Source organism: Rhineura floridana, chromosome 22, assembly GCF_030035675.1.
Source record: "Rhineura floridana isolate rRhiFlo1 chromosome 22, rRhiFlo1.hap2, whole genome shotgun sequence".
In the NCBI taxonomy this organism is placed as follows: Eukaryota; Metazoa; Chordata; class Lepidosauria; order Squamata; family Rhineuridae; genus Rhineura; species Rhineura floridana.
Genome location: NC_084501.1, coordinates 16,572,374 through 16,600,049, shown reverse-complemented (window position 1 = coordinate 16,600,049; position 27,676 = coordinate 16,572,374). Strand labels below are relative to the sequence as shown.

General features: G+C 50.7%; 1 protein-coding gene across 1 annotated transcript; it reads left to right on the top strand.

The window, feature by feature from the left end:
• Positions 1 to 27,302, top strand: LOC133375181 (immunoglobulin superfamily DCC subclass member 3-like). Its single transcript, XM_061606756.1, has 13 exons — positions 1 to 14; positions 181 to 374; positions 3,016 to 3,348; positions 4,074 to 4,218; positions 6,553 to 6,689; positions 7,783 to 7,920; positions 9,096 to 9,254; positions 20,204 to 20,369; positions 21,988 to 22,238; positions 23,031 to 23,195; positions 23,409 to 23,597; positions 25,512 to 25,616; positions 27,169 to 27,302. The coding sequence occupies exons 1-13, from the start codon at positions 1 to 3 to the stop codon at positions 27,300 to 27,302; spliced, it is 2,130 nt and encodes a 709-aa protein (XP_061462740.1).
• The last annotated feature ends 374 nt before the right edge of the window (positions 27,303 to 27,676 follow it).

The following is a 27,676-nucleotide window of genomic DNA, read 5'->3' as shown; positions in this document are numbered from 1 at the left end:
ATGGCGGGGCGGAGGTGAGGGTGCTAGGACGTTGAGCCGCGGCCCTTGAGTGATGGGGCGAGTCATGGGAACCTCACCCCGAAGGGCGTCACGTGGCCAGGCAGATGGGGCACAGGGAAGGTGGGGGCCATTGTCTCGGGGACAGGACAATAGGGGCTGCCTCGGCCCCTTCTGACCCAGCCCATTGTCCACCCCGCCGGGCCCCCTGCAAAGCCCCCTCGCCCGCCGTGCAGTTGCTAAGGCTGCCCTGAATGGTGGCATCCGTCAAGACGTCAAGGGGGAGGCCCACCATTCCGTATCCCCCTTCCCGACAGAGTCCATTGTCATTGCCGGAGTCGAACTTTGTGCTGCCTGGCCCACGGCTTCTGAGGACTGTGAGGCTGAGCGAGTGCACCCCTCCCACACGCCCCTCCCTGAAGGGATTAAAATCTCTTTATTTCCACACCCACCCCTCTCACAGTGCTTCCCATCTGTTGGCAGGGGAGCTTAGGGGGACGCAGGCACAAAAAAGGTCGCTGTACAGGCCGCGTGGACATCACCCATGTGTGGATACCCCTGGGATGCGAAGGAGCCCACCGGCCCTTGCTCGAAGCTGGCCACCTTTGCCTGAAGTGACCCTGAGGAGAAGTGTGGTTGCTTTGCTTTCTCTTTTAGGAACACAGGCAGCTGCTTTATGCCTACTCAGAGCTCTGGCCCATGTAGCTCCCTGACTGCCTTTCCAGGGGTTCAAACTGGGGACACTCAACCCTACCTGGAGATGCTGGGGATTGAACCTGGGACCCTCTGCATGCAAAACAGGTGCTCTGCCCCTGAGCTACCGCCCTTTCCCCTAGAAATAAAGTAAGATTCCGGTCCTCAGGGTTCTGAATAGAGGGCTGATTTAAATAGCAACGTAGGAAACTGTTTTGTACAGACTCTTGGTCCATCTAGCTCAATATTGTCTACACTGATTGGCCGCAGCTCTCCAGGATTTCAGGCAGGCAACACTCCCAGCCCTACCTGAGATGCTGAGGACTGAACCAGTGGTCAGGCTGGAACTAGAATCTTACTTTGTTTTTAGGGGACAGGTCACCGCTCAGTGGCCGAATGCACAGAAGGTCCCGGGTTCAATCGCTGCCGTTGGCAGGTAGGATTGGGAGAGAGACCCTTAGAGGGCCACTGCCAGTCAGTGTGGGCAGTATTGAGCTAGATGGGCCAATGCTCTGGCAGCATAAGATGGCTTCCTATGTGGGAGAACATCCGCTTTGCATGCCGAAGTTCCCAGGTTCAATCCCTGGCATCTCCAGGCAGAGCTGGGAAACAGGCCCTGCCTGAAACCCTGGAAAGCTGCTGCCAGTCAGTGCAGACATTACTGAGTTAGATTGACTGATGTCCTTACTTGGCATCTTCCTCTGAACCTCTTTAAATTGGCCTTTTGTTTAGGACCACAAGGACTGGGTTTTTAGTCTATTGTAGGGACAGAGTCATGCCCTGGGTACAGCATCCACTTTGCATGTAGAAGGTCCCAGGTTCGATCCCCAGCGGCAACTCCAGGTAGGATTGGGAGAGAACCCCCACGCCGGAGACCATGGACCTGCCAGTCTGTGCAGTCAATTCTGATGGACCAGTTCTGGTGGCAGCGTCCTGCGTTCCTAAGGTTAGACTCTGGGCTTGAAGCCGTGATGAAGCCGCACCATCGCGTGCACGTTCAGATGGTCATGTGCAGTGCTTTTTCTTTCTCGTGGCTGTACCTCTTTTGCTGCTGCTGTTGCACAATCACAGCTCTTTTGTGCTGGGGCACCCATGGCACTGTGATCAAGGAGGGGCACACAACTCTTCCCCCCAAAAAAAGCACGGATGATGTGTATATGGCAAGCCGGCAGAGCTGTGTTTGAGGGCCCTGCTGCTCAATCTGTTCAGTGGGACCCCAGACCTCTGTTGCAAAGTCCTGCCCTTGCAAGCACCACACCCATTCATCCAAGGGACGTTAATTAGGCACGTGGCAGAGTGTGCTGGGTGCAGTGTGTTGGCGTGGTGCCAACCCTCCCCCTATCCCTCTGCCTTCCTCTTTTTCCTTCTTTATTTTTTATTTTTTGGCACACATCCCTCCTGCAGGAGGTCCGAGAGAAGGAGTGGGTGGGACCAGGGAAGGAGCTGGCATTTGGGACATGGCCATAAACCTGTGTGTGAATGAAGTGCCTCTTGGAGCTGGCCAAGGGGAGAGAGAACGGGGACCCAGTGGGGTGCAGGAGAGGGGGAGGGGGGGAAGTGAGATTAGCTCCTTTGAAGTTATAGAAAGCCCCCAGCCGATACTCAGAAGCCAAGAGACCCTTAATTGCTAATTGTTCTCTCTGGGCCCCAGAGCTAATTTTAGCCTCGGCGGCCAGAGGCGACTTTGGGACACAAAGTGGGGGGGACGGGAAAGGGAATTGGCACGAGAATCACAGATGTTCCAGCTGAGAAGGGAAGGAGCAATGAGCCTCTCTGCCCATTGCTGCTGCTGCTGCGTTTCCTCCCGAAAGAGCCAAGGGCAGCAGACATAACCAAAACAAAACAAGAGAAAGAAAACGATACTAGAAACAGTTGAAAGCATTCTAAAACACAATTATAAATATTGTAAAACACAGTTGCAAATATTGTGAAACCCAGCTTAAAAGCATTCTTTCGTCAGTGATCTTCAGGTTGCCAGGAACAGTCCCCTTCAGCCATCCGATGCCTGGGTAAACAGGAATAATTTTGAATTCCTCTGGAAAGTTAATAGTGATGGAGATAGACGCATCTCATTGGGGAGGGCATGCCGCAACCAGGGAGCCACCACTGGAAAGGCCCTGTCACGGGTCAGTGCCAATCAGGCAGCGCTCAGTGGCGGCACCCCCAACAACAAGGCCTCACCTGCTGATTGTAGGGTCCAAGATGGTTGACGCTGGATCCAAGATGGACCCTTTAGTTATATCATGCCTCTTTGCCATGTATTTGTTTTAATCCATGGATGGCGGATGTTAGTTCCCTAGGTCTGAACGTTTCCTTCTTCCACAGGCCTGGCCCACCCTTCGGAGCTGGCCTTCCTCCTGGAGCCTAGCGACGTGATCGCCGTCCGGGATCGCCCACTTCTCTTGCACTGCCAAGTGGAAGGCGAGGCACCTATCACTATTGCCTGGTCCCGAAACGGGGCACTGCTCTCCAATGACAGCCACACGGCCATCTTGCCCAATGGCTCCCTGCGCCTGGAGAGTGTGCACCGGCGGCCACGGGGAGGCGGAGCAGCAGACGGCAACGCCACAAGCGACTCCAGCGCTGGAGAGTACAGCTGCGCTGCCCAGAACCGCTATGGTTTGTTGGTCAGCCGCAAGGCCAGAGTGCAGATCGCCAGTGAGTTTGGGGCCAAGATAGCTACAGTTTGGTACAACCCCATTTTCTGCTGGGTGTTCAAAAGGAGCACAGTGGAGGGGTGGTGGTGTAGTTTGGGTTGTGTTGAAGTTATTTTCTTTTCTAATTTATATGCCATGGGTGGGAAACCTTGGACCTGGGGGCCATATGTGGCCCTCCAGGCTTCTCTGTCTGGCCCTCGGGACACTCTGCAGGCTACTCACCCCAGGCCAGTGCAGGAATCCATTTACAATCCTTGTCCCACTGCTATCCAGTTTGATCAGCAGGTGAGCAAGCAACCTCTGGCCTTCCAGATGTTGCTCTGCAATTCCCATCATTCATGACCATTGGCTGTGTTTGTTGGAGCTGACTGGAGTTGAATTTTCAGCCTGACAACATCTGGAGTTACCACAGGTTCCCCATTCCTGGCTTAAACAACTCTGCCCTTTCTCCCTTGCTGACTATTATTCCTGGAGCCTCCCCCCCCACACACACACACCTTGCTTGTGTACATTTTGGATGGTAAGGTCCTCAGGGCAGGGATCTGTTGCTCTGTATTTTACTGTATTTGAATTGTAAAGTCCTCACGGCCGAGATCTGTTCCTCTGTGTTCTACTCTGTGAGCATCATGAATGCTCATGGTGTTATTTAGATGGTGCTGAAAATGTGGAGGAAAGCTCTGAACGTCCGTGGTAGCGGTGGTGGTCATATTTTGCTTCTCCCTGCAGCCTTGTCCAAATTCCACATGCACCCGGAATCCATGGCGGTAGAAGAGGGAGGCGTTGCCCGGTTCCAGTGCTTCATCCAGGGGGTCCCTGAAGCCACAATAACCTGGGAGCGCAATCGCACGGCCTTGTTGACGGAGGACTATCGGTGAGCTCTTGGATGGGGCAGGTGTGGTGAAAGAGAACTGTGGGAGGATTGTTATGGATTGGGCTGGAGGCCTACCATTGATGAAGGAAACATCCGAGGAATCAGAGGCACCACAACTCGGGATGTAAGGAGGCAGCGATTTCTTTTCCGACCTGTCTTTGTCACTATCAGCTCAATTTCCGTTTTGCTGCGGTTTGGTTTCTGCCAAATAGTATGTTATTCATCTCCCTGTTTGCTATATTTATTTATTAAATCCGTTGGTCGCTTTTCTTCATGGAAGTGAACTCAAAGCGACTTACAATCAATAAAAAGATTAAAACCAGTATAAAAAAACTAATAAAAAGATTAAAAAATACATATATAAGGCGATGAAAGCGCACCCGGTAAAAAGAGGCTACAGCATCAAAAGCCCTCTAGAATTAAGAGCCAAATGCGTGGGAGAAGAGAATTTGTTTTGCCTGATGTCTAATGGTGATGCCAGGCATGCCTCCTTGGGGAGAACATTCCGTATATGGGGGGCCACCACTGAAAAGGCACGTCCTTGTGTCACCGCCCCCACACCTCCCTCAGAAGGGACACACGGAGAAGGGCCTCAGATGCTGAACGCAGAGTCTGGGTTGGTTTATATGGGGAGAGGCGGTCCTTGAGGTACTGGGGTCCTGAGCCATATAAGGCTTTGCAGGTCAAAAACAGCACGTTGAACTGAGTCTGGAAACTAACTGGCAGCCAGTGTAGTTGTACCAGAATTGGTGTTATGCGCTCAGACCGTCTTGTCCCGGTGAGCAATCCGGCTGCTGGATTCTGCACTAGCTGCGGTTCCCGAACTGCCTTCAAAGGCAGCCTATTTAACGTAAGTTATGTAAGTTAAATAAAGTAAATGATATATGTAACTTACATTCATTCCAATGCAAAGGGAGTGTCAAAACAATGTAAAAACCTAGAAGCCATTCCTTATGTGTTATTTGTGGACTTCAAAACAGCAATGGCGTGAGACGAACACCGATCATATTTGCGGGACTGATTTCCGTTCCTGGCCATTTTTCTCAGGATCCCCTGACATCTCTAGGCACCAGCAGGGCAGGACCTGGGGGCAGAGGCCAGGCCCCACTCAGCAGAATGAGCAGGCCGCTGGTCACCCAGCAGAGCCCTTGGAATAGCTCTGTTCCCCTTCTTTCCTCCCTTCCCTTCCATAGTTTTAACTTCTGTCTGTCCTGAATCTTCCCAACATGCAGCTTACTTCCTTTTGTCTGTCCTGAATCTTCCGCCATTCATCTTCATTGGGTTCAACTGTTATCCAGTTTCTCTATGCCATGAACAATCGCTTCCCTCTGTCATATCCTCCCACCCTCACTCGCCTTTCCTTTAAACTAAAAAAGCCCCAAATGTTGCAACCTTTCCCTTTAGGGGAGCTGTTCCATCCCCCTGATCTAGCGGCCTCTGGTGTCTCCATGTCAGTGGGGCAGCGGAATCTGCTCCTGGTTGTAGTCCGAACTTTCACGGAGCTGCCTGAGGCTCTGAAAGCATTTTGCCACCTGGAACAGCTCCATGCAAGTTCGGAGTAGAACCCGGAGTGGATTCTACTGCCTCGCTGACGTGAAGCCATCAGCCTCCACTGCCTTGATTGTTTGGGTTGCCCGTTTCTGAACCAGATCTGCAATATCACTTTTTGAGGGAGGCGACCAGAACTGTACAGTCTTCTGAGAGCGGACGCACCATAAATTAGTCGCAGAGTGGCGAAATTGGGAATGGAGAGAGCCTTTACGTGTTGAATCTTTGCTAAAGATTACACCTTCCCTGCAAATTAGTCAGACAGAGACTTTGAGCTTTAAAATAATAAATAACTACTTTATTCCGGAAGTACATACTTGATAGGAAAGAGTTCTACATCTAGCTAACTAGCTAAGTTGGAGATGCAAACTTAGCCTAGTGTTTGCCCTCATGCTTGGAGGAGAGGGAGAAACAAAGAGAAGATGTCTGCTCTCCCTCTCAAGAGAAAGAAGGAAGGAGATGTGGTCAACATCCTTTGCATATCAGTCTAGCAGGAAGGGAGAGTCAGCAGGAGATCAAAGGACAGGTATTAGCCTAGCAATCAGGAGGTCTCCTCTCTAGCTACCCTTTTTAACCCTACGCAGCCTCAACCCACCAGTTGGAGCTGAACCACATATTCCAACAAGATTTGTATGATGGCATAACGATATTGGCCGTCTCTTTCCTAATGATCCCTAGCATGGGATTTGTCGTTTCCGCAGAGTGTTTGCTGGCCTAGGGGGAGAGAGGCGACCCGCCTTCGTCCTTTCCCCCCTTTCATCCTCTGTCTCTTCCTGTCTTCTCCAGCTTCACCTTGCTGCCCACTGGCATCCTGCAGATTACGGGTGTGAGGCGTTCCGACTTGGGCACGTATCGCTGTGTGGCCAACAACATCGCCAACACCCGCTATAGCCAGGAAGCCACGCTGAGCATTAGTGGTGAGTGTCAACTTTATTTATTTTTTTTAAGAACATGGGAAACATCCTTATACCGAGTCAGCATTTTGGTCCTGCCAGCTCAGTACTCAGATACAGAGCTCCAACTCCCATCAAGCCCAGCAAGCACGGCCAGTGGCTAAGGATAGTAGGAATGGTAGTTCATTAACTTCTGCAGGGCTGAAAGTTCCCCGTAGCCCACTACACTGACTGGCAGTGAGTCCCTCAGGGATCCAGGAAGAATTCCTTTCCAGCCCTAGGGACTGTTGTCATCCAGGGTCTTGGGTGTGTGTGTGTGTGTCTTAGACCCCCTTACCTTTTTGGGAGCAGGGTCCCAGCTGGGTCCCTATGTCTCCAGCGTTCTACAAGCCAATCAGCATAAAAGGGGGAGTGTGTTAGCCGCTGAGAAGAGTCTTCTAACATGCTTTCTTGTCCTTTCTTGCTGATTGGAGCTAATCAGAGTGAAAGGAGGGGAGTCAGCCACTGAGAAGACTCTTCTCCGTAGCTAACCCTCTCTCCTTTCATGCTGATTGGCTCCTGGGGGCCTCTGTTTTTGTGAGAGAAGGCGCAAGGGGGCAAGACTGAGGAGTGTGGAGATGGCAATGGACACCAAGCCGGTGAGCGAGGGGGGTGGCTGTGAGGAGGTGTAGCATGACTCCCATGAAGGGACCCTGCACTTCTGAATTTGCTACTATGTTACTGGCCCTACCTAGATATGCCGTGGATTGAACTTGGAACCTTCTGCATGCAAAGCAGATGTTCTACCACGAAGTTATTATTTCCTCATGCTATCCTTTCCCCTATGAATAGGATGAGGCCAGTAGGATCCCTGGTTTATTTGGGAAAGCGGGGAGGCCCAGCGAGTAAAAGCAGGAATTAAAGGTGTGGAGCTGGCAAAATTGAGGGAGTGGGGAGTTTGGAAAGAAAGGCTTGGCAGATTCTCCTGCCCCTGGCTGGAGCAGTCTCTTTTGAATGCTAAACTTGAATTGGTTTCTAGTTTCCTGGAAAAGAGGGGTTGAGAGGGTCAGGGTCTCCCACACCTCTTCTCCCCTCCACCAGGCAGAGGACACCCATCTCACTTTACTCCACTCTTTCCCGCCAGTGTCAGTCGCCAAACTCTACAAGGAGCCGGTCATCCTCTCCGGCCCCCAGAACCTGACCATCACGGTACATCAGACGGCCATCTTGGAATGCATTGCCACCGGCCACCCTCGGCCTATCGTGTCTTGGAGTCGCCTGGGTGAGTGAGGAAATGGAGGGAGCTTATGGAAGGCAAATCCGTGCCATGATGGAGGGGGCAGGAGGCTGTGTGTAGGACACGCTGTGATAGTTATTCATAAGTCGTAAAAGGTGAACTCAAAGCAACTTACAAAAACAATCATTAAAAGCAAGTGTAAAAACATCCTAAAATACTTACCAATAACGCACGCACACACACAGAGTGTTTTGTTTGCCGGAGGAAGGGCGGGATATAAATTAAACAAACAAACAAATAATAACATACATACATACACACACACACAGGTACATATATGTACATATAACAGCAGCAGCAGAAAGATTTATTTTATTTATTAGTACATTTATATCCCACCTTTCCACCAAGGAGCTCAAGGTGGCGCACACGGTTCTCCTGCCTCTCCGTTTGATCCTCACAACAACCCCGTGAGGTAGGTTAAGCTGAGAAAGGAGTGACTGGCCCCCAAGGTCACCCAGCAAGCTTCATGGCCGACTCAGGATTCGAACCCTGCTCTCCCAGGTCCTAGACTAACACTTGAACCACTACACCGCCACTGGCTCTCATTGACAGCAACCGGCAGAGGCTGTAATATCCGAGCCGGGATGGGGGCCGATTGTCTTCTTGTATTTTTGTATGGGAATGTTTCTTAGGCTTGTCATGGACTGATGTTTTCATTGATGGATGGTTTGTTTTATGACGACTTTAAATGCTCATGTAATCAAATGGAGTTATTTGCTGGATTATTATGTTTTGAAATGATTTAGTATTCAGTTGTTATTAATGCGGTGATTTGCATTTTTGTGCTGTCATGAGCCATATATTCAAGCATATTTGTATGGAAAAGCAATATATAAATAATAGCGATGATGATAATCACAACAGTGTGTGCGTATGTGTGTAAAAGATATGTGCTGTCCTAGTTATTGCTTTTTATTTGATTGGTTTTAAGTTTTTTTATTGATTATTATGTATGAGTTTTATTGATTGTGTGTATTTATATTTATGATTCTTGTCCTAAATGGGTATGTTTTAAAATCTGTTGCAAGTGGCCTGGGGACTGTTTGGTATTAGGCAACTAACAAATGAAATTATTATTATTAATATTAATAATAATCAGGACACATCCTCTGTCTCTGCAATGCTCACCGGCTCTCCTTCTCCCTCCCTTCCTGCAGACGGGCGTTCCATCGGTGTGGAAGGGATCCAGGTCCTGGGAACCGGGAACCTTATGATCTCGGACGTGTCCGTGAAACACGCTGGCGTTTATGTCTGTGCTGCCAATCGGCCCGGAACCCGGGTGCGCCGTACGGCGCAAGGTATCCTCATGGTGCAAGGTGAGCGTGGGACTTAGCTGGTTGGAGGTGGGGCAGGCGGGCCCTATAGGGCTGGTGCACTCAGCCTGTGTCGCGTTCCTTATCTCCTTTTGCCATCAGTAAGGGGGGAAGTCGGGCTGTGTGGAGTTATGTGTGGGGTAAGAGTAAAAGTTGGGATGCATTTCCGAGCGCGTGTAAAGTGCTTGTGCTTTGTCAGTGGGAAATCGTATCGTAGCCCCTATAGGACGCGGGGCCCAATGTCCTGTAGGACCCTGCAGAGTTGCATAGCGGAACGGAGAGTTTTGAGCGAGCTTATGTGTGTGTGTGTTCGAATCTTTGCTAAGATTCTACCTTCCCTGCAAATTAGTCAGACGGAGACTTTAAGCTTTAAAATAAGAAATAACTACTTTATTCTGGAAGTACACGCTTGATAGGAAAGAGTTCTAGATCTAGCTAACTAGCTATGTTGGAGCAGCAGACTCTGATCCCAGGGTCTGCCCTCATGCTGGTGGAGAGGAGAGACAAAGGAAAGATGTCTGCTGCTCCCCTCTCGAGAGAAAGAAAACTGGTGGAAGGCGGGAAGGAGCAGGGATCAACATTCTTTGCATATCAGTCTAGCAGGAAGGAACAGACAGCAGGAGATCAAAGGACAGGTATAGCCTAGCAACAAAGAGGTCTCCTCTCTAGCTACGCCTTTAGCCCCATGCAGCCTCAACCCACAAGTTGGAGTTGAACCCCATATATTCCAACATCCCCTACCCACTCGCCTAAGCTGGCAGATTCAAGGCACAACCCAAGCCCTCGCTGTTTCGGATGGCCAGCCGTACTCTATATCCAAGAGAACCGAGAAGTCACTCGTAGGGTGCCTCCTGTGGAGCCTTTTGTGGGGACAGCTAAGCCTAATCAATGGCTATTATCCCCAATGCCTAGATAGAACCTCCAGCCTTAGAGAGAGTCTGCCTCTTGAGCACCAGTTGCTGGGCAGCAACCTCGGGAGGCCTAAAAGACAGCTCGAGATTGGGGAGAAATTTGACTCAGTTTGCATTAAATAAAATTTGCGCCAAATTTGTACTTCCTGACACAGTACGTGAGCTGCAGCACCAACCATCCTTAAAATTCATGCTTCTCCAGCCATGTAACGGTTACAAAAATGCACATACTAGGCTAAAGTGTTCATGTAATGTGGAAATGTGCATATAACGTGGAAAGTGTGCATGTGTTTGTGGAAACAGCTTGCGAAAACACATCCTACTAAAAGCTGGGCTTTTTACGTTCTGACTCCACAGAGCTCTTCTTCTATATCAGTCAGGATCAAGAGCTTTCCCTCCCCCCCCCTTGGGATTTTGCAATAAACAAGCCCTCCACCTTTTGCAAAACATCCCACCCCCACCCTAATGATGATGAGTCTTTTTTGCTAGTAATCACCACCATCACCCGCAACAATCAAGAGGGGCGAAATGGTTTAGCTGGAGCCCCATAAATGTTTTACTAGGACTCTGAATCTATCTGCCGGTGACCTGACCTGCCACCATTTTTTGCTTATAAAAAATACCTGATTATCCCGATAAATGCCCCCGAGTCTATAAGGCCTCCCCAGCCCAGTTACAAACCCTTTGACCTCTGGCTCTCGCACACAAAGTCCTGGTTGACTCGCCATGAACACTCTCCTTCATTTTCTGGCCGACAGAAATTGTAACCCCCCCCTCCTGTCTTAGATCTCTCTTTCTCTCTCCATTCAAGGTGTTTCCCCCCCCCGTTCGTCGCAGTGTGCCCCCTTTTGCATCCCCTTCTCATTCTCATCTGAAGGGTTGATGAGAGGAAGGATCGAACCTGCCCCCAGAGCGGCCATCGATTCTGGGCCGCAGCTCGGATAAAGGGACGCGGGGTCGATTTCGTGACCCCTGTGCTTGGGACAAAAGGCCCGCAGGGTGATTGATGGGAGGGGAAAAAAAACAGGGGGAAAAACCCACCTTCCTCCCCATCAAGGGAAAGGCATTGGCTAAATGGACCCCTTGCAGCTCTGAATTTGGAATTGGGAGGGGGGGGTTCCATTCCCACATAGGGGTGGGGAGACGGAGATCTGTGCTTGGGGGGAGATCACCCTAGAGCCTTTCTCCTCACACGTGATCGGCTGTCGCTGAAGAGTCCGCAAGACAGGTGAACAGACTGCATGAAAAGTGGACTTAGACAGACCCACCGAGGTCTGGCATGGACTGTCCCAGCTGGGAATCACACACTTGACTTTGCAGGTTCAAAGGGCAGAGGTCATGACGCCCCTTGTCCACACCACTGCCAGTCCTCCTTCTGTTCCTCCTCTCTACAGTAAGCCCTCGGCTGCAAACACAACATACATTTAAAGCACATTTCTCCCCTCCTGCAAAGAATCCGGGGAACGGTAGCACGGTAAGGGTGCTGGGAATGGTAGCTCTTTGAGAGGTAAACTACAGTTCCCAGGATTCTTATTTTTTTGGTGTGTGTGCTTTTAATGTGTTTGTAAATGTATGGTGTCTACGCAGCTTAAAAGAAACAAGATTTGGAAGAATGTGAGAGTTGGGGCAGAGGGGTAGGGAAGCAAAAGGGAAAATAAGGGCAGCTGATTAGTTGTTAAGAGGCTGGCATGCCCAGCTTGGGGGTCAGCCCCATAGCTATTGGAGGGTGTTCAGGTGCGGAATAGAAGGCAGGCCAGGATGATTTGGGCAAGGGTTGGGAACATGCTGCAGAGATGAACGGAGCATGGGGAGGTAATTTATACCAGCTCAGTCCAGTTGTCAGCCAGGCTAGTGTTGCCTACTCTGACTGGCAGCAGCTGTCTGGGCTCTGAAGCAGAGAAGTCTTCCCAACCAACTGCTCCCTGCTCCTTTTTAAAGCACAGATGCTGGACGATTGAGCGTGGGACCTTCTGCAACCAAGTGGTTCTGAATAATCTGGCTGATTTAAAGAGGAACACAGGAAGGCATTTTATACTGAGTCAAACCACTGGTCCATCAAGCTCAGTACTGTCTACACTGACCGGCAGCGGCTCTCCATGGTTTCAGGCAGGGAGTCTCTCCCAGCACTACCTGGAGATACAGACGCTCTACCCCTGAGCAGTGGGGTCCCGTTTTAGGGGTGTGAAAGGGGGGCAATGCAGAATAGGGGGGCCATGTCCCATCCAATTTACCTTTAGATTAATTTTAATTTATGGCTTTCTAACCCACCCACCCCCACCAAGGGGTTCAAGCGAGCATATGTTTTGCGGGGTGCAATGTGAACGTGTGTGCATGTGTGAATTCCATGCAACGCCTTGGATATGCTCTCTGGGGTGGAAGGCAAGGGCAGAGTTCACTCGCACCCCCTTCATTTCCATGCCACCCTCCCTGGGCCCGTCTGGAGGACAAAGCCATTTCCAAGTGAGGGGCCGTTTCTCTCTCTCTCTCTCTCTTTCTACCTCATGGGGGAGGGTGCTCTGCCTTTGTTTGGGTGGCGAGGCAGGGAGGGAGGCCGCTGTTCATTTCCCAGCTCTTTGGCGAGCTAATGAGATGCGGCCCGTCTCGGAAGCTTAAAGCTTCTTTTCTGGAGAGTGTCAGGCGTTTCAATGTGACATCTGCCTTTGCGTCCGCTCCCACGCTGCGGCCAGCGGCGGGGGCAAGGGGGGGCCTTCCCTTGGCTGCTGCACAGCTGGGGGAGTCAGGCACGATCCTAGGGATGGTGCAAGGGCCTGATTCTGTCCACTATTTCCTCCCCAGGTTCAATTATGTCTTTCGGAAACAACCCCAAAAGTCTGATTTTTTAAAAAAACCAAACACAGCCAAGTTGTATCCAATCAGCCTCTACTCAGAGTTAGGGATGGAAGGGTCTGCCTCTTTCAGTTTATTTATTTATTATTTATTATTTCAATTTATATACCGCCCTTAGCAGAATCTCTCTCAGGGCGGTGAACAAACAAGATAAAATACAATATATCATAGTAACAAACAAACAACAGAAAGCACAACAAAAACGAAATACAACACAAATTAAAAAGGATACATGTTAAAAGTAGAAAGATTAAGAAAATTAAAAGATTAAAATGCCTGGGAGCATAAAAAGGTCTTTACCTGGCGCCGGAAAGATAGAAGTGTAGGTGCCAGGCGTACCTCTTCGGGGAGGCTGTTCCACAACTCAGGGGCCACCACAGAAAAGGCCCTAGATCTAGTAACCACCCTCCGGGCTTCCCGATGAGCTGGTACCCGGAGGAGGGCCTTAGATTCTGAACGAAGTGAACGGGTAGGTTCATAGCGAGAGAGGCGTTCCACAAGGTATTGAGGTCCCACGCCGTGTAAGACTTTATAGGTCAAAACCAGCACCTTGAATCTCGCCCGGAAGCAAATAGGGAGCCAGTGCAGACGCGCCAGAATAGGTGTTATATGTGAAGACCGACTGGTCCTCGTCAATAGTCTGGCAGCCGCGTTCTGCACCAGCTGAAGCTTCCGAACTGTCTTCAAGGGCAGCCCTACGTAGAGCGCATTACAGTAATCCAATCTTGAAGTTACCAGAGCATGAACAACGGAGGCGAGGTCGTCCCTGTCCAGATAGGGGCGTAGTTGGGCTACCAGATGAAGATGGTAAAATGCATTCCGTGCCACCGAGGCCACTTGGGCCTCAAGAGACAAGGAAGAATCGAAAAGAACTCCCAGACTACGAACCTGTTCCTTCAAGGGGAGTGTAACCCCATCCAGAACAGGGTGAACATCCACCATCTGAGCAGGGAAGGCGTTCACCAGCAGTGTCTCGGTCTTGTCTGGATTGAGTCTCAGTTTATTAGCTCTCATCCAGTCCATTATCGCGGTCAGGCAACGGTTCAGCACATCAACAGACTCACCTGAAGAAGATGAAAAGGAGAAATAGAGCTGCGTGTCATCAGCATATTGATGGCAACGCACTCCAAAACTCCTGATGACCGCACCCAGCGGCTGCATGTAGATGTTGAAAAGCATGGGGGACAAGACCGACCCCTGAGGGACTCCACAATGGAGAGTCCATGGTGTCGAGTGATGTTCCCCAAGCACTACCTTCTGGTGACAGTCCGTGAAGTAGGAGCGGAACCACTGCCAAGCAGTGCCCCCGACACCCAACTCCGCGAGTCTCCCCAGAAGGATACCATGGTCGTTGGTATCAAACGCCGCTGAGAGATCAAGGAGAATCAACAGAGTCACACTCCCGCTGTCCCTCTCCCGACAAAGGTCATCATACAGGGCGACCAAGGCTGTTTCGGTGCCAAAACCGGGCCTAAAACCAGATTGAAACGGATCTAGATAATCGGTTTCATCCAAGAGCGCCTGGAGCTGGCCGGCAACCACCCGCTCCAAAACCTTGCCCAAAAAAGGGACATTCGCCACCGGTCTATAGTTGTTCAAGTTATCTGGGTCCAAGGAGGGTTTCTTTAAAAGAGGTCTCACTACTGCCTCCTTGAGGGTACCAGGGACTAATCCCTCCCTCAAGGAGGCATTAACCACTTCCTTGGCCCAACCGGTGGTCCCAGCCCTGCTAGCTTTCACTAGCCAAGATGGGCAAGGATCCAGAACAGACGTGGTCGCCCGAACCATTCCAAGCACCTTGTCCACTTCCTCGAGCTGCACCAACTGAAACTCATCCAATAATAAAGGACAAGGCCGTGCTCCAGACACTTCAATGGATTCATCTGTCGCAACATCGGAGTTAAGATCCCTGCGGATACATGCGATCTTATCTTGAAAGTGTCCAGCAATTTCGTTGCAGCGGGTCTCAGATGTTTCCGTAGTATCGTGGGGGCCAGAGTGTAAGAGCCCTCGCACGACTTTAAAAAGCTCCGCTGGGCGGCATAAGGATGATCTAATAGAGGCAGCAAAATAGAGCTTCTTTGCTGTCCTTACCGCTTTTGTATACAACTTATTGGTGGCACTTACCAAGGCATGATTGTATCCACTGGGAGTTTTCCTCCATCTGCACTCCAGCCTCCTCCTCTCATGTTTCATCGCTCTCAGCTCCGGGGTATACCACGGAGCGGTATGAGCTCTACACCGGAGGGGGCGTGCGGGAGCGATCGTGTCAATAGCCCGGGTCATTTCCGTATTCCACAGTGCGACCAGGGCCTCGACAGGAGCACCAGTCCTATCAGCCGGAAAATCTCCCAGAGCCCTCTGAAAACCTGCGGGATCCATCCGGCTCCGGGAGCGGATCAACTTAATAGATGCTCCACCTTTGCAGAGGGAAAGAGCCGCTGTAAGTCTAAATCTCAGCAAGCGGTGATCTGTCCATGACAATGGGGTAGATGAAAAACACCCCACCGCCAGATCACCATCTCCATGTCCAGTGGCGAAGATCAAATCAAGAGTATGTCCCGACACATGCGTTGGGCCGGTAGAAAATTGAGACAGCCCCATTGTTGTCATGGAGGCAATGAAGTCCTGAGCTGCGCCAGATAAGACAGCCTCGGCATGGACGTTGAAATCCCCCAGTACCAAAAGTCTAGGGGATCTCAAGAGCACCTCCGAGACTATCTCTGTCAGCTCAGCTAAGGAAGCTGTTGGGCAGCAAGGTGGACGGTACACCAACAGTATTCCTAGTCTGTCTCCCTGGCCCAATACAAGGTGGAGACATTCCAGACCAGTCGCCGTCTGGACAGGGTGCTTGGCGAGAGGGAAAGAACTCCTATAGACCACAGCGACCCCCCCTCCCCGGCCCTCAGATCTACCACAGTGCTGAACCAAATACCCGGGTGGACAAAGCTGGGAAAGAGCAACTCCTTCCTGATCAGCCACCCAGGTTTCGGTTATACATGCCAGGTCGGCACCCTCCTCCAGAATTAAATCATGGACAAGTGAGGTTTTATTATGTACCGACCTGGCATTCAAAAGCAGCACTTGGAGATCCAAGAGCTGGCTGATAGGACAACCAACAAACCTGTGGGTATGAGGAGAACCGGAACAAGGCACAGACACAATTTGTCTGGGACGAGTTCCCCTTACCTGGCCTGTTCTCCTCCTAACGCCATACCTCCCATTACCCGTCACTACGTTAATTGGGGCCTTCAGGTTCCCATTTTTCCAGTTTTGAATCCAGTTCTCCACATTTCTGCAGCAATTAACAAAACCACAAAAAAGGCCCCCATGAAAATTCTCCAGTGCTTTAGTGCAATTGTCTCCTAATAAGCACATTTGTGTATCCAGTCTTGACTCATGCACACGTTTTTGCAAGCAATGTCTCCTAATGTAGTGCCTTGTTGTATGTTATATTCACCAATATATTTGTTATTATGCACACCTTCCCCTAACATATGCATTTTTGGAATCATTGGGTGGCTGGAGAGCTGCATTGCAAAGTTTGGAGCACAGCAAATTTCACAAGGTGGCTGCGTTTTGGTCCTCACGTTGTTCCGTAAAGTGCAAATTTGATGGCTTTGCCCTGAACGGAATCAAATTTCTCCTTCATCCCTCCTCAGACCCACTGAAATTAATGCACCTGCGTTAGTCATGTCTGCTAACTTTAATGGGTCTACTCTGAGTAGCATTGGAAACAACCCCTTAGGTTTGAAACAGAGCACCCCAGAGGTCTCTGCCCAAATGTCATGTGAAATCCTGCTTTTTCGTCAAGAACATCACCTTCCGCCTCTTGGTGGCATTAACCAAAAGGCAACTTCAACACATGTGCTCCTTATATTCATTTGTTCATTCAATTTATATCCCACCCTTCCTCCGGTACTGGGAGTTTCTTGCGCCTTAGAAAACCAAAACTCCTAAGAACATAAGAAGAGCCTGCTGGATCAGGCCAGTGGCCCATCTAGTCCAGCATCCTGTTCTCACAGTGGCCAACCAGGTGCCTGGGGGAAGCCCGCAAGCAGGACCCGAGTGCAAGAACACTCTCCCCTCCTGAGGCTTCCGGCAACTGGTTTTCAGAAGCATGCTGCCTCTGACTAGGGTGGCAGAGCACAGCCATCATGGCTAGTAGCCATTGATAGCCCCGTCCTCCTTCATGCCTTTTTAATCTGGAACAACACTGTGGGTCCAGACTCACAATCGCCTGTGGTGATTCAGATTACCAATATACCCAGAGATACACACTGAAAGGATGTGACCCCTCCCCCTTGATAAGGTAAGAAGAACCCCGCTGGATTAGGCCAAAGGTCCATTTTAGCCCAGCAGGCTGTTTCACAGTGGCCAGCCAGACACCACTGGGAAGGCCATTCGCAGGGGTGAGGCCAACAGCCCTTGTTACTTGACCTCCAGCAACTGATGTTAGGGCTACACTGCCTCTGAACGTGGAGGTTCTATTTAACCACTGTGGCTAGGCAGAAGGGAGCGGATTCAGAAAAGGGCAACCGAAAGGTTCAAGGGGATGGAGCGACTCCCCTGTGAGCAAAGGCTGCAACATTTGGGGCTTTTTTGTTCAGAGAAAAGGCGAGTCAGAGGCGACGTGGTTGAAGTGTATAAAACTGTGAATGGTATGGAGAAAGCAGATATCCCTTTCACGCAACGCTAGAACTGGTGGATCTCCGATGAAGCTGGATGTTGGAAGATTCAGGGCAGACGAAAGAAAGTCCTTCGTCACTCAGCGCAGAGTTAAAATTATGGAACTCACTCCCGCAAGAGGCAGCGTTGGGCACCAAACTTGGAAGGCTTGAAAAGAGGACGAGACAAACACGTGAAGGAAACTGGAAACTGCAGGAGGGGAGAGCCGTGGCCCGCTTGTGGGCTTCCCGTTGGGGCATCTGGGTTGGCCACTGTGAGAACAGGCTGCTGGACGGGATGGACCTTCGGCCTGATCGAGCAGGGCTCTTTTCCTGTTCTTATGAGAAGCTGCTTGCAGAGCAACAGCAGTACCAATTCAGAAGAAAGAAAGAAAGAAAGAAAGAAAGGGTTAGAAAGAGTTGTGTGTCTGCAGCAGCAATTTTAGTGACGGAGAACGAGGAAGGCATTTTGTTGGACCCAAGGAGATGAAAAGAGAGGTGACCTTTTCAATTAGGACTAGAAATTGGGAATGATGTGAGGAAACCTAGTAACACGGGGCAGGGGGGTTAGATTTCTGCTCATTGCAGAGAGAGGCATTACTCTCAAGGTGGGCGCGATTCCCTCCTCTTTGGAAACTTTTTGAGAATGTGAACCGTACAAAATTTCTGTGCCTGGGATTCACGCGATTTGTGTGTGTGCACGGCGTAATACATGATTTACAAAGAGTCCGTGCATCTTGCAGGGTTGAGTGGATTTGTAATTGTGTCTAGCATGAGTGAGAGGCTCTGCCCCCCCCCTGACCCCAAGGGGGGGAGGTGACCCCGGCAACCAGATCCTGAGGGAGAGAGGCTGGGGATGGGCGAGAGGAATTATCTTTGCACATCTGAGGCCCGGCCTCGGAGCTGGGTGGAGCAGAATTAAAAGGGTTACAAAAGGGTGCGATGCCGGCACTAGAGAGCAAGGTGGGAGTATGGACATACTGAGAACAGAGCCACACGCACAGGACACGCTGTGTGCCAATGCTATCACATGCACATGTGCACACAGAAAAAGCAAAAACGTATCTAGGGGCTGTTCACATTCAGTAAATATGCACATGTTAAAAATCTTAAGAAAACTCCGTTTCTGCCATGCAAAAAAATAACAGAGAATGTAAGAATCTGCCCGGCTTTGTGCACAGAGGAGTGGTATCCCACTATGTTCTACTCAGAGTAGACCTACTGAAATTAATGGACCTAAGACAGCCGTGTCTGTTAATTTCAACGGGTCTACTCTAAGGAGGACCAGCACTGGATGCATGCAACCCTTTGTTTTGAACCGGGATATTTTGCGAAATTCTGGAATTTTTGTTTACGTGTGTGTGTGTGTGTGTGTGTGTGTGTGAGAGAGAGAGAGAGAGAGAGTGGCCCTCTGCTGCGGAGAGGGGAACTATCAGGCAAAAACAGGCAATGCAAGGAATCAAATCCCCCTTCGCAAATCCAAGGTTGCAGTCCTAGGTAGACTTCAGCTGCAAGTTATCGCTGAGGGCTAGAAATGTGCATGAACGACATTTCTCTTTGTATTCTACTGGGAAGCCAGCCAATTGCATAAACACCTTCTCTCTTTTTTTAAAACAAACTTTTGATCTTGCTCACATGACTAAGAGGATTATTTTAATGGGTGGGAAAACACACGCCGAACTAACTTTCTGAACTAACTCTTAAAAGTCAGTGGGTTGGATCCAACTAGGTTCTACCCAGAGTAGACCCATTCAAATTAATGAGCAAAAGTTAGTCATGTCTTTTAACTTCAATGCGTCTACTCTGAGAAGGGCTAGCATTGGACACAACCGAGTGTGCAATGACATTCTAATGCAAAGCTTTAAAAGGAACCTCTGGATCATCTTCCACTATCCAAGCTTTCTCCAACCTGGTGCCCTCTGGTTGTTTTGGACTTCCAACTCCCATCATTCCCAACTATTGGTGATGCTGGTTGATAGGGCTGATGGGCTCCCCATCCCTGCTTTACACCTTTGCAAGTGTGCTTAATATGTGATCCCTGACTGGTTGGGACAAGTGTCTAGGATAGGGATGTGGAAACTGTAGCCCTTCAGATGCTGTTGGACTGCAACTCTTATAATCCCAGACTATCAGTCATGCTGGCTGATATGGCTGATGAGAGCTGGAGGGCAACAGGCTTCTCATCCCTGCTTTACGCCCCTGAAAATGCATTTAATGTGTGATCCCTGATGGGTTGGGGCATGTGTCTAGGACTGGGATGTGGAACCTGTGGCCCTCCAGATGTTGTTGGACACCACCTTCCATCAACCCTATCAGCCAGCATGACCAACGGTCAAGGATGACTAGGTTGAAGAAAGCTATATCCTTCTATATATCTCTGTGCATTGCCATCCACCCTGCGATACCAGGAAAGGCTTTAAAAAGTTGCCTTTGAAAACCGTCACTTTCTGACAACACAGTCCTGATCCCGAATGCTGGCTCGGTACCCTCACCAAGCTTCCCTCTCTGCTCTCCTCTTCCTTCTCAGCCCCACCTGAGTTTGTGCAATGGCCCCAGTCCGTCTCCAAGCCTCCGGGCAGCAGCGCCATCTTCACCTGCGTGGCGCAAGGTGTGCCGGAGCCCCACCTGATCTGGCTGAAGAACGGTAAAGTCCTGGCGCCCGGCGAAAACATCAAGCTCACTCACAACAACAGGTGAGAGCAGGCATGTCTGCGGGCAACAAAGTTCAGCAGGTTTAAACCAGGGACAGGCAGTGACGACTGGTGCCCTTTGGAAGTGGAGGGGCAGAAGACAGGGAGCCCAACAGGAGGCGGAGCCAGAGCTAATGAGAGGCGGAGCCAGAACCAATGAAAGGCAGAGCTGACTCATTCTAGTTTTGGCCCCCTCCTTCTCCTCCCTGTGGAGTTCTACAAGGGCACCCCTGAGACGTGGGAGGAGGGAGCTGACAGGGAGGACCATGCCTCTGGACTGGTTGCTCACCTGTGAGAACAGGATGCTGGACTAGATGGGCCATTGTGGCCTGATCCGGCAGGCTCTTATGTTCTTATGTATGATGTGGGGAAATAGAGAATATGAATTATTTCCCTTTCCCATAATACTAAAACTCTGGGTCATCGAATGACGGTGACTGACAGTAGATTCCAGACAGGCAAAACGAACGGCTATGTTCCCCACACAATGCAGCATTAATCAGGGTGATTCACTGCCACAAGTTGTGATGATCCTCAGGTGGCTCTGACAAGGGATTAAGAGGTGGTAGTGGTTTATCAATGGGCATTAGGCATGATAGCTGCATAGAACCTCCAGGTTCAGAGGCACTCTACCTGTGGATACCATTTATCCGGAGGAGCGCCAGTTGGAGAGGGCTGCTTTTGTCCTGCTTATGAACTTCCTGGACGCATCTGACTGGCCACTGTGGGAACTCTGGTCTGATCCAGTCCTATGTTCCTACTGTCCTGCATCAGGCTGACAGCAGGGTCGTTACAGGTCTGAATGCTCCTCTGTTAAAAAAAAACAACCCAGACCAAGAATAACACCTTCCCTGTACATAGAAAAATGGCATGCGAGATGATGCCTCTTTTCCCCTGGCTTGCTCAGTTTTCTGTGGGTGCTTCTAGACGACCCGTTCAGCATTCATTCTGATTTGCTTGCACAGAGGTCAAACAACCTTGCATCCAAGCAAGTATTTACCTTTCCTAATTGCAAAAAGTCTGTTCTTTTGGAGAAGTGGGTTTGCTACACAAGACCTCGCTATCAACGATAACTGTGCAGCCTGAGGTGGCTGGTATGCAATTGAATCCCACCTCAAAACAGAGACAGTCTGGAAGCGTGCCCGTGTGCTTGTGCTTAAGTGGGAAGGAGTATTTAACATCTGGAATTCTCTCCTAGAAACTTGGCATGGCCCAGTCCGAGAAACAGGATTCTGGTTATGTTTAAACTGGCCCTTATCTCAGGATAACAACTTTTTACTGGTCAACTCTGGTCTTCAAGCTGCCTTTGCAGCTGTCCTCAAAAACCCTTTTGGGTGTGACATTCCAAAGGCTGAATAGAGAGGGAGAGCTTCCCAGCCATTAAGGACCCCCACCTCGCTTTTCTCTATCTGCGCCCAGGTTACACAAAAACATGGTGCGCAGTGCCATTCGCAATCAACAAGGCGGCCGGACTCCTTAGTGGCGCTGCTTTTAGATATTGCTGCTGTGATCCTTCTGGGTGGGTTGGCCTGCACCTGCCCCACGTGGGCGTTTCGCCTTCTCCCCAGTGACCTCTTCCACCTTTGTCCTGCTAACGTCTCTTTCTCCCAAATTCTGGCAGCACCCTGATGATCCAACGGATTAGCTCGGCGGACGAAGCCATCTACCAGTGCATCGCTGAGAACAGTGCTGGTACCAACCAGGCGAGCGCCCGGCTGGCTGTGGCTCTCTCCAAGGAGCTGCCCAGCTCCCCTGATGGTGTCCAGGCCACTGCCCTCTCCACCACCTCCATCCAGGTGTCTTGGCTCGAGCCCCCCATGGAAGTGACGGAGGCCATCATCGGATATGTGCTTCACATCCGCAAGGCAGGAGGTGAGCGGGGCAACCTCCCCCCTAATTATTTACCAGAGGCAGGTGGCTGGACTAGACTGACCAAAGCCTTGAGCGTGGGACCTCAAATGTGTTCCTCTGAGCTTCTCTGTCTGGCCCTTGGGAACATTCCAGGCCACACCCTCCTTTAGATTGTTTTTACCTGGCTTGGGAGACGTCCTGGAAGTCTGAGAAGGCTTCTGGCTTGCCTGGGTAGAGGGCAGAAAGGGCCGTGTGCAAAGAAAGTAGCCTACTCCACAAAGGTAAAATTCGCATTCATTGCTCTGCCCATTTCCCACTCTGATCAAGCCACTTTTGCATCTGACAAGTGGCCCTTGGAAGGTGGCCTGGAAGGGACTCTGGCTCTTGGATGGGAAAAGGTTCCCTACCTGCTGAGAGGGGGCTTTGGTTTGGTCCAGCAGGACCACTTTTGTGAGAATAGCCATAATTGTTAGGAACAGAGTTGCTGTCGCTGAGGACCAACTGCTAGGGAGGGCTCTTGCCTTCGTGCCCTGCCTGTGGACATCCTAGACACCTGATTGGCCACTGTGGGAAAACAGGACGCCAGGCGAGATGGACCTCTGGTCTGAGCCAGCAGGCCTCTTGTCATGTTCTCACTCTAAGCATGTAGCACCGTTGATGAATCTCACGACTCATTTTCTTTTCTCGAGTCGAGATAAATAAGGACGGGAGGAAATGCTGACCGCAGCTAGCCCACTGCCAGTGTGCTAATGCCGCATGAACCGCAGTTTGTCCATGTTGACTAACCTCGGTTCCTCCTTGCGCTGCCTGCAGAGTCCGACAGCCGGGAGCTGCAGGAGGCCGTCAGCAAGACCACCTTCCAGCACGTCTTCACCAACCTCGAGCCCTCCACGACGTACTCTATCTACCTGAAGGCCTATTCGCCGCTGGGCGCGAGTCAGGATTCGCAGCCCATCATGGCCACCACCCTGGGCAGCAGTGAGTTCACCCCCAGGCCTCCCGTTTGCCCCTCCCTCCCTATGCATTGTAGAGATGTTGGGAGGAAAGAACATGGGAAGGGGTGTTAGTCTCCCTTGACTAGAGCAGTAGGAAAGCAGAGGGTGCCTCTGTTCATACGCAGAGGGCTTTCCTCTAGCCTACGGGTGGGGAACTGGTGGCTCTCTCTCTCTCACCCATCTCCCATCCACTCAGTCCCCGCAGCACTGGGCTTTTTCACCAAGATCCTCAACGCCAGCTCCGTCTACGTCTTTTGGGAACTGCCTGCCAGGCCGGGCCGCATCGAAGGCTTCAAACTCTACCTCCGGAAGCTGCCCAGCGCTCACTACGAGGGGCCGCAGCTGTTGCCCGGCACGGCCAACTCTTTCACCTACAGCAACTTGGGTGAGTCTCGTCTCGTGCCTCTTAGGGGTGGTGGTGTCGCTGCCAGCTTCGACCCCCGGCATCTCCAGTTAGAAGGAGCAGGTGGCCGGTGGTGGGAAAAGACCCTTTTCTGTCCCGAGAGCTGCTGCCAGTCAGAGTAGACAATACTGAGCCAGGCGGGTGAACAGTCTGAGCTGGGCTAAGGCAGATTCCCAGGGTCCCACACCACCTTGTGGGACTGAAAAAAGGTGTCCCTCCACCCATCCCTCAGTTTCTTCAAGAGAGGGAACCCTTCCTTGCAACTCGCACCACCTAGGAGTGGAAAGCAGCACTTTGCTGCCCCAAGCACCCCCTTGGAAGTCCCCCTCCCATGACTCCACCCTACAACTTAGCACACATGCTCTCACAGAACACACAACTCTCTCTCTCACACACACACCCTCCTTCTCTCACCCACACCCTCAACCCCCTCTCACCCCCTTATACACATCCTCACCCCTCTCACATGCACACACTTTCTCTCTCTCTCTCTCACACACACATATATGCCCTCTTTCTCTCACCCTCCCTCGCACCTCACTCACACACCCCTTTTCTCACTCGCACCTTCTCTCACCCTCCTCCTCTCTCACACACACTTATGCTCTGTTCCATGTCTCCCAGTCTCTGAACCCAGCTTCCTTTGCTCAAACTCACCCTCCGCTCACAGAACCAGCTCTGTTGGTCGCTCATCCCCACACCCTTGGCCTCAGCACGAAAGCCCGGCCTATGCACTCAGCAGAATGAGGCGGTGAAAGCGTGGAATATATTCTCTTGAGGCTGCAGGTGCAGGACCACCGTTTCGAACAAGAATTCCTTGCAAGGAGAAAACTAGTGCAACAGGGAGTAGGCTGGGTCTGAATGTTTGTAGTCCTTCTCCTTGCAGGGAGTTTTGGGGAACGTTCAAATAAAATAAAATAAATTGGTGCCCTCCCCAACTGCTGCCGCGGGATATAAATTAAATAATAAATAAACTGTAATCTGAAGTGGATACATCCTAACGCTGCCACTTTGGGATTCTGCCACCTCATTTTTGCCTCCTGTGGAGACTGCAGGCTGGAGGCAAAGGCATGCTAGAACTGGAGCAAACTTAGCTCCTCCGGTTACCTCTGTGCCAGTCTGAACCCCTCCATCTCTTCTCCCAGAGACCCTTTATTGCAAAGATGAAGAACCTGAGGCTCTCTCAGATGTTGTCGGGCTCTGCCGATTTACACGTTTCCCCTTTGGTTAACCCTATATTCCCAAGCAATGCTGCCCCCTAGTGTCAGCTTCCAGAAACGTCATCCCACCTCTCTCCCCACGAGGGACAGAAATTAAATTCTGTTTGCATTTAAAGCCGAATTGATCAAATCTGCACTGTCCTAAACAACAAGAGAACTAAACCAGCTTTCAGACGTCACACTTATCGGAATTTTGTGATTCAGTTCTCCAACCAAGCAATGTTTACAAGAATGCATGTATTAGGGGAAAGAGGGCATAAAAACACCTATATTAGAGAAAACAACATAACAGTAATGCATTATATGAGGGCAAATTGCTTGCAAAAATGTTTACGTTAGTCAAACATGCCTGCAAAAATGTGTTTATTAGAAGGAATTCATACTAAAATGCTGAAGAATGTTTATGAGGATTTTATTTTTAAACAATTGACAAAAAATAAACATGTAAATGTACTGCCTTCGATTCCGACTTATGGTGACCCTCTGGATGAGGCTGAGAGGCAGTGACTGGCCCAAGGTCACCCAGTGAGCTTCATGGCTACGTGGGGATTCGAACCCTGGCCTCCCAGGTCGTAGTCCGACACAGAAATGTGGAGAACCACATTTAAGAGTGGGAAAAAAATGAGAAGCTGCGAGAACTGAAATTGACTGATCCTTCAATTTCTGCTTCCCACAGAGCCGTTGGCCATGTACGAGATCAAGCTCCAGGCCTTCAACGGGAACGGCGACGGGAACAGCAGTGTGCGATTTGTCTCCCTCAAGGAGAACTCTGAGAGGCTGGGTAAGGATTGCAGACGAGCGCACGTGCACTCCCCCAGCAGGCCTGAGCCCCCCAAACTAGGAATGAGGGGGAGATCTGATTCAGCTCATTTAAAGGCAAACTTACCTAAGTTGCCCTTTCTGAAAGAACACACGCGTTTGAAACACAGCATATAGTTAACCTACTGCAGGAAAGAAGAAACTTGTGTTGCTGCTGTCTTGGGTGGGCAGAAGACAAATCAGGATCTACTTCCTGGTAGATCTCTGGTAGAAGGAAAGTTCTTCTTCACACGGCACATAGTTAAGCTACGGACTTCGCTCCCGCAAGAGGCCGTGATGGCCACCAACCTCGGATGGCTTTGAAAGGGGATTAGTCAAATTCATGCAGGAGAAGGCTACCAATGGCTATTAGCCACGACGGCTATGTTCTGCATCCACGGTAGGCCTTCCTTAGGTTCTTAGGTTACGAATTAGGATGATCAATCCACTCCAATGCCGGACTGAATGGTTTTATGGGGTTCCCCACCTCTTTAGCTGGTAATGGACATTTTTTGTTGTTATGTGCCTCCAAGTTGAACTGAATTTCAATTCAATTCAATTCAATTCGACTACGACTTATGGCGACCCTATGAATCAGCGACCTCCATGAGCATCTGTCATGAACCACCCCATTCAGATCTTGTAAGTTCGGGTCTGTGGCTTCCTTGATGGAGTCAATCCATCTCTTGTTTGGCCTTCCTCTTTTTCTACTCCCTTCTGTTTTCCCCAGCATTATTACCTTTCCAGTGAATCATGTCTTCTCATTATGGCCTCTCTTAATGCAAAATACGCCCCCTCCCCCTGCTCATTCTGCTGTGTGGCGCCCTGGACGTCTGCCCCCAAATCCTGCCCTGGTGGCCCCTACTCAGGAGAGATGAACCAATGGCTGTTAAGCTATGGTGGAATCTCCAGGTTCAGACACAGTATGCCACTGAAAGCCAGCTGCTGGGCAAAACAGCAGGGAAGAGCTGTCATCTTCAGGCTTTGCTTGGGGGTTTCCCAGGAGCAGCTAGCTGGCTGCAGTTTAAGAAACAAAACAAACAAAACCAGGATGCTGGTCTAGATTGACCTGAACAGTCTGGATCCAGCAGGGTGTCTTGTCATGAGTTGCTGGAATAGACACCCATTCCTTCTTTTCTAGGGACAGCCATTACAGTTCAGTGAAGCCTCCAGGTTCAGAGGCAGACTACCTCCAAATGCAAGATGCTGTGGGACAAACAGTTGCAGATTTCATGCGCTGCTTGTGGCATTCCCAAAAGTATCCAACTGCCCACAGCCAGCAGCAGGATGCAGGGCGAAACGGGCTTTTGGACCGATCAGGCAACAGCCTGATATAGGCCCGATGTTCCAGCAAGGCCCAACATTCCCAGGGGAACCTGCTCCCTTCAGCCATCCCGATTTCTGTTTCCTGGCATCCAAAGAGAAGCATCCAAGGGCTGTGTGTGTTTCTGGCAGAACTACCCCTTTGGTGATTGCTCTCTGTTTCTCCATCTCTGCCGCCGCTGCCACCTTAACGATGGTGCTTTATCCCACAGATGCCAACTCGGTGTGCCAGTGTGGGCAGGACGGGGAGAGCTCCCTCGCTGGCATCGTGGTCGGTGTCCACATCGGTATGGCGTGCATTATATTCTGCGTCCTCTTCCTTATGTTCGGCTACCGCAAGAGGTGAGGATTTGGAGGCCGGTCTGCACAAAATCGCTTCTGCCTCTCAGCATTCCCCGGGAGCGCTTTGAGCTAGGAGGGAGCTGTTGCTTGAGCAATGGAGCAAGTCTGATGGGGGCAGTTTATAGTGGAGCTTCCTGACTCTCAGCCAGGTCCTAATCTGAGCACAAGTTTCCGTGCATTCGCCTGCTCCTCCTGAGTAGCCGCACGTGCAGGCAGCCCAACATTTCTTACCTGGTTTGTCGCCTCCTCCGCTCTTGGAGGTGACAAGGTGTGTGTGAGAGACAGGTAGCTAGGAAACGAGGCCGCTTCCCTTGCCTCTCATCTGGGGAGACATCAGGGTCAAGGGGTGGACAGGGTGGACTCTGACATGTTTGGCAT

Bases quoted from the DNA above. Each gene is read 5' to 3' on its own strand.
- LOC133375181 (XM_061606756.1), top strand. The intron at 3,349-4,073 runs GTGAGTTTGGGG...TTCTCCCTGCAG, and splicing joins GGCCAGAGTGCAGATCGCCA to CCTTGTCCAAATTCCACATG. The intron at 22,239-23,030 runs GTGAGCGGGGCA...CGCTGCCTGCAG, and splicing joins TCACATCCGCAAGGCAGGAG to AGTCCGACAGCCGGGAGCTG.